Consider the following 6,989-nt stretch of genomic DNA (forward strand, 5'->3'; position numbering starts at 1 on the left):
TACGCCTCCACTTCGGCAGTTTCAGTGACTCCTACATTCTTATAGCCAGTGACTACATCAAAACTTTAATTTATTCTTCTTGAATTCACAAACTTTCAGTTGAACTCACAATTCTCCATGAGAAATGCTCAAAACTCTCTTATTCACAACCTCTAGTTGAATTGATCCCCTTAAAGAGAAACTTTAAAAACTCCTTTTCTTTTCCTCTACGAGATTCAATTACCTTTTTTTTCTTCAAGTAATTCAAAATTCCTATTTTACAGCCTCTTAGATAGCGCTTCATGCCATGCATGTAGCAACTCTGATCTTTCCACCTTTCAATGTTACTTATTCATTAAGTTTTTAATTACTGTCATCTATTGTAACTTTCTTCAAAATTTTGTTTTCCATTTTTTTTAACTAATGTGATGCGCCTATGTATTATGTGAGCTAGACCTGTGGCCAGACGTGGACTATACGGTTAAGGGTTTTGCAAGCCTAGGTACGTGTCCACGTCTGGAAGAAAAGAAAAAAAAAAGAAAAAGANGGGGGGGGGGGGTCAGAAATATGAATTCATGAAAAAGGGTGTGTTTATTCAGAGCAAGCACGTTCTTGTGTCTGATTTCACAATTCTAGATATCGTCTGCACTAATTACTTAGCATATTTGTAGTCATCCCCTTCAACTATTAAAATTGAGTCCTAGAATGAGAAGATCCTATCATTAGAACAAAAATTATTCAAGGTTGTTCGTTTTTTATTTTGCGCCCTGTACTAAGGAAACTAGTATGTACTTTGCATCAGAATGAGGATAGGGTATATAATGTGCTACGTATAAATATAGAACGTTTTCGCTCGGCAAGTATTAACGATTTAGAATAATGTATCTCTTTGTAATTTTGTGATTAAAATGATTGCTCATAGCCATTCACAGAAACTCTCTATCATTTTTTGACATAAACTCACGTGATCATCCATGTATATATATATATATATATATATATACATGGATGATCACGTGAGTTTATGTCAAAAAATGATAGAGAGTTTCTGTGAATGGCTATGAGCAATCATTTTAATCACAAAATTACAAAGAGATACATTATTCTAAATCGTTAATACTTGCCGAGCGAAAACGTTCTATATTTATACGTAGCACATTATATACCCTATCCTCATTCTGATGCAAAGTACATACTAGTTTCCTTAGTACAGGGCGCAAAATAAAAAACGAACAACCTTGAATAATTTTTGTTCTAATGATANTGTGGGAGATAGTGCAGCATAGGAGTAAATGATGACGATAATTTAATAAACATAAAAATTTAATGGAAATAAAAGGATGGAAGGATATAACAGTGACATGTTTGGTGAGAGCTGCCTTCTCGCAATGGTCTCCGGAATGCATGTGTCTAAGAATTAGATTGTTCTATGGTAAAAAGTAAAAGTTAATTATAAATTCGGGAGTATCCCTTCGGGACTTCCCCTTCTGGTATGGCTGGTGCCTCTCAATGTCAAGAGGATGATGCAACTTCCTTTAATATTACAAGATGGTGGATGACACAATGTTCGCAGTTGTTTCACTATGGTATTGAAACCTACATCAATCGGCGATCCTGACAACAAAATGTCCTCATTTTCATCAGAATAGCTACCAGACACAGTTACCTGAAATAAAAAAAAAACGAGAAAGCAAAGTATGAAAATATAAAAGGCAATTTTTTAATTAACTGGCCACGGTTTCATGTGGTCAGCTGAAGATGAAGTATTGTTCGGTCCTTCGTGATTCCCGACTTGTAGCACATCATATCTATCATTCTTCTTCACTTTTGTGATTTGGTATGGACCGAAGAACTTGGGTCTTAATTTGAGTCCAGATCCAAACTGAGTTCTCTGGATTGCAACTAAATCTCCTATTTGATATTCGTTGGCTTTCTTTCTTCTTTTATTGTACTGCCTGCGGTTCTCTTCTTGGATCTTCAAAATATTCTTTTTGGCTTCTTCTCGAATGTTCTCTCCATCTTGGATAAATGATTCTATATGTTCTTTCTCTAACATTTGCAGAATTTGTAAGTCCTCTTTTGTTTTCATTTTCACTCCGGTCAGAAGTTGGAATGGTGTCATCTGAGTGCTCCGAGAAACTGTAGAATTAATGGTATGCTGTACTGTTGGAACAAATTTGTACCACTTAGTAGGATCTTTTATTGATAGTTTTGCCAGTATCGGTATGAGGATCTTATGCATTATTTCCACTTGTCCATTACCACGAGGAATGCCTGTTGTTATTTTTACATGTTCGATACCTTCATCTTGGCAATAAGTCTCAAATTCTGTTGAAGTAAACGCAGTACCTCTGTCAGTAATTATTCGTGAAGGATTACCAAAAGTTATCTGTTGAGCTTTTAACTTATCTATTGCCTCCTGACTTGACGTAGATTTGGTTGGGTAGAACCAAACAAATTTGGTTAAAGCATCTACCACGGTCAAAATATATTTATAGTTCTTATTAGTTGAAGGCATGGGACCAATGAAATCAATATGGTAAGTATCTAAGGGAATATTATTTTAAGGAATCGGGTTCAAAAACCCTTCTCGTTTTCCTGCCTTCCTATTTACTAATATACACTCTACACAATTATTTACAACATTTTCAACACATTTTTTCATATCTGGAAAATAATAGTTTTGTTTAAGTACATCAAGAGTTTTAGTTATACCGAAATGACCATTAGCATGCGTAGATTTGATAATGTCAGTTTGCATTTGTTGTGGAACCACTAGTAAATAATTATCATTCTCAAGTTTATATAAAACATTATTTTTTACCACAAAATCGTCAATTGATTTATTTTCCAAAAGTTGTTTAATAGAGTTAATATATTCATCATTTATCTGGCAAGTAACAATTTTAGAGGTTAATTCGTCACAAGTAATATGCATAATTGGATATCTACTTAAACAATCAACATGTCTCATTTGTTTACTTGGGCGATGTACGATTTCATAATCAAAATCTTCCAAAAATAATGCCCATCTAGCAATTTTAGGTGTTAATTGTTTTTTACTCATAATCTTTTGGAAAGCTGAACAGTCTGTTACAAGTTTAAATTTATTTCCCACTAAATAATTTCGAAATTTTTTCAAGGCCTCAATTATAGCCAACACTTCAAGTTCATAACTTGAATAATTCTCCTCTTGAGGAGTCGTTTTTTTACTCATATAGTGTATTGGGTGTAATTTGTTATCATCAGATTGTTGAAAAAGAATAGCACCATACCCAAATTTACTTGCATCGGTATGTAACTCAAGCTTTGCTCCTTGTTTAAAAATGTGTAGTACTGGATTTTCAGAAAGTTTTTGTTTTAAAGTTTGAAATGCTGTTTGTTGTTCTGGGCCAAAATAAAATACACTGTTATCCCGAAGTAAATCACTTAATGGTTTAGCAATTAAAGCATAGTTAAGAATAAACTTCCTAAAATATCCGGTTAAACCAAGAAAACTCTGCACCTGTTTAGTAGACTTAGGTACAGGAAAATTTTGAACAGCTAATGTTTTTTCGGAAGATGGTTTAATGGTACCGTTCTCAATAATATAACCCAAAAAGTTAATTTTAGACATCAAAAATTGGCATTTCTTTAAGTTAAGTTCTAGTCCATATTCGGATGCAGTTTGTAATACTCGTGTTAATCTGTTCAGTGCGTCAATTTCACTCTCTGCGGGAATAAAAATATCATCCATAAAAATGACAACAACACCTTCTCTAAGAAGATCACGAAACACATAATTGATGTACCTCTGGAATGTACTAGGGCTATTACACAACCCAAATGGCACTTTATTAAACTCATACTGCCCATCAGGTGTCACAAATGAGGTGTACTTTTTACTATCCTCGTCCACGTCTATATGGAAAAACCCATTTCGAAGATCAATTTTGCTACAAATTTTAGAACCCTGTAATTGGTCTAACACATCTTCAATAAGAGGTAAGGGGTATCTATCTTTAATTGTTTTTGAATTTAATTTCCGGTAATCTATGCATAATCTTAAGCTATTATCTTTCTTTTTGCAAAGAACTATTGGGGAACAATAATCAGAGCAACTCTCTCTAATTATGTCTGTTTTTAACCATTCTGATATCTGATCATTTACCTTTTGTTTCTCAGAAAAAGATAAACGTCTAGCTCTTTGACATACTGGGATTTCATCTTTTAAAATAATTTTCATTGTTAACTTAGTGTCTTTAATTTTGTTTGGTTTGTAATTATTAATCAACGCGGACAGTTCATTTCTAATACAAGGATCATTAACATGTGATAAATCAAGTTCATCATTTCTATACACATTGTTGATATTAAATAAAAAACATTCACAAGAGCAAGAATCATTAATATTGAAACAAGAACATTCATAAAAATCTTCACTCTTAGAAGTTTTGGTTTGAGTATTTACACTTGAAGAAAGCTGACCTAGTTTTATTAATTGCTCGTAAATCGTTGAATTTATTATTGCATCTACTTTAAGATCATCCGAAACAGCGGCGCTGACCTTCAACCCTGACTCATTGGGATATAGAGACATATGGATCTGTATAAGTTTCGCTTTCCGTTCATCCCCAAAACATGACGTCAGCATTATATTAGATTTAGGAAAATCTTTTATTTTTATTTTATTTGAATTAATCACTGATATTTGAGCTCCTGAATCAATTATGGCCTTCACTGGGATATTTTTATTCAAATAAATCTGAGCATACTTCAACTCGTGCTTAAAATTATTCTCTCCAGATGGTTTGCAGGAATTTACACTAAAGCTTTGATTGCTTAAGTTATCACTGGGAGGGGTATTTTTTCTTTCTGATTTATCGCTTCTGGATTCGTATGTTTTTTTCGATCTCATTTCGCAATCACGTGCAAAATGGCTGACTTCTCCGCAGATGTAGCATTTTTTCTCTGCTCTATTTTGTTTATTTATTGGTTGAGAAAAACGATCCGGCTGGTTTTTTCTGAAATAATTTTTCTCGCTTCGAAAAAAAGTGTTCTGCCCATATTTATGGGTATTGGAAACTTCTCTGTAAGGCATATTTTTAGACGTAGTGTAAATGTCTAATTCTCGTCCTAACTCGACGGGATTAAACCAATTTTCTCCCTGACGGATTAAAATATGACTGGCCATCTCTTTATTTAATGTCTCAATTATTTTATCGGATATGATTAAGTTGCATAATGATTTGAATGTTTCAACTTTACGTAATTTGCAATAATACTCGAAATGTGAATTTAAGCGAGTAGCAAATTGAATAAATGTTTCTTCTTTAAATTTTGAGGCATTTTTAAAGTTATTCAAACATTCTTGGGGAGTTAGTTGAAAATCGCGCAATATTAAAGCTTTCAATTTTTCATAGTTTTTTAAATCCTCATCTTCAACGTATAACAAGATGCTGTTTGCTTTTTCACCTAGCATATTAATTAAGATTTCGGCTTCAAGCTCCTCATTTACGTTTTTTGTACTAAAAGCTCTTTCCAACGAAGAAAAGAATTGATTAAAGTTTTCAGGTTTCGATGGAACTGGAAGAGATAGAGTTTTAATGCTATGAATTAGATTCTCAATGTTTGTTTCGGGTGTATTATTTATTGTCTTGGAAGGGTCAATTTCAAATGCTTTGTTTTTAGCCTCTAATAAAAGCATTTCTTTTTCGATTCTTTCTAATTTTAATTTTTCTAACTCAACTTGAAATTTGCTTTGTTTAAGTTCCTTGTCTGCTGTTTGTACTCTTTCTTCTACGGCTTTAGTTATCAAATTTTTGACAAATTCAGAATCATTCTTAAATATTTCGGTGGATTCAATTTTTTCTTTTAATTTAACGATATTATCGCTGCTGTCTGCGATGCCTCCTATTTCTTCTAATACTTTTACTTGGCCTTCCTTCTTTGAATTTTTATACATTTTTAAAATTGAAAATTTTCTACCTTGATTGAAGAGACTCTCAGTGTCCAATGGTAATCCAATGTTTCGTTGATTCAAACCAGATTCGTATCCCTTTCGTATCCAAGCATTTCACGATTGCACTTCCCCGGAAAAGTTGACTGCCTTGCTGATTTGCACAGGATATTCCAATAATTTCGGAAAGTTTCTGGATCAATTCTGCCCTTTGCGACATAAGTTTCTGGATCAATTCTGTCATTCGCGACCGAAGTTTCTGGATCAATTCTGTCCTTCGCGACAGATCCGGTTATTGCTGATTTAGGAAAGTTCAGAGGTCTGCTGCTTTTCTCCAGTCGCTGATTTTTTTGCTGCACTTCTCCTGATCACTATGACTCCAGAAAATTCGTGAATTCCGACTGCTTTTGCTGCAATTTGATAAATCGCTCCTCCACGAGTGTAGAATTTCGGTGAACAGTTCGGTGATTCCCCTACTCGTGATTTAAAACAGGAACAAAATCTACGGCTCCTACGCGAGTGCAGAATTTTGCTTTCCTTTTTTTTCTCGGTAAATGTCCCCTTCTCGGGATTTCGAAGTTGTTGGTTAAAATCCCCTTCGCGGGATTTCAAAGTTATGACTCGCAGTTCAAATTCCGGACGTAAGCCCCCATTATTTGTGAGAGATAGTGCAGCATAGGAGTAAATGACGATAATTTAATAAACATAACAATTTAATAGAAATAAAAGGATGGAAGGATACAACAGTGACATGTTTGGTGAGAGCTGCCTTCTCGCAGTGGTCTCCGGAATGCATGTGTCTAAGAATTAGATTGTTCTATGGTATAAAGTAAGAGTTAATTATAAATTCGGGGGTTTCCCTTCGGGACTTCCCCTTCTGGTATGGCTGGCGCATCTCAATGTCAAGAGGATGATGCAACTTCCTTTAATATTACAAGATGGTGGATGACGCAATGTTCGCAGTTGTTACACTATGGTATTGAAACCTACATCAATCGGCGATCCTGACATCAAAATGTCCTCATTTTCATCAGAATAGCTACCAGACACAGTTACCTGAAAAAAAGAAAAA

General features: G+C 34.1%; 1 protein-coding gene across 1 annotated transcript; it reads right to left on the minus strand.

Moving 5' to 3' along the window:
• Positions 1 to 2,542: 2,542 nt before the first annotated feature.
• On the minus strand, positions 2,543 to 5,923 carry LOC122273380 (retrovirus-related Pol polyprotein from transposon 17.6). Its single transcript, XM_043057451.2, has one exon. The coding sequence runs from the start codon at positions 5,921 to 5,923 to the stop codon at positions 2,543 to 2,545; it is 3,381 nt and encodes a 1,126-aa protein (XP_042913385.2).
• Between the last annotated feature and the right edge of the window lie 1,066 nt (positions 5,924 to 6,989).

This window comes from Parasteatoda tepidariorum, chromosome 1, assembly GCF_043381705.1.
Source record: "Parasteatoda tepidariorum isolate YZ-2023 chromosome 1, CAS_Ptep_4.0, whole genome shotgun sequence".
Lineage (NCBI taxonomy): Eukaryota > Metazoa > Arthropoda > Arachnida > Araneae > Theridiidae > Parasteatoda > Parasteatoda tepidariorum.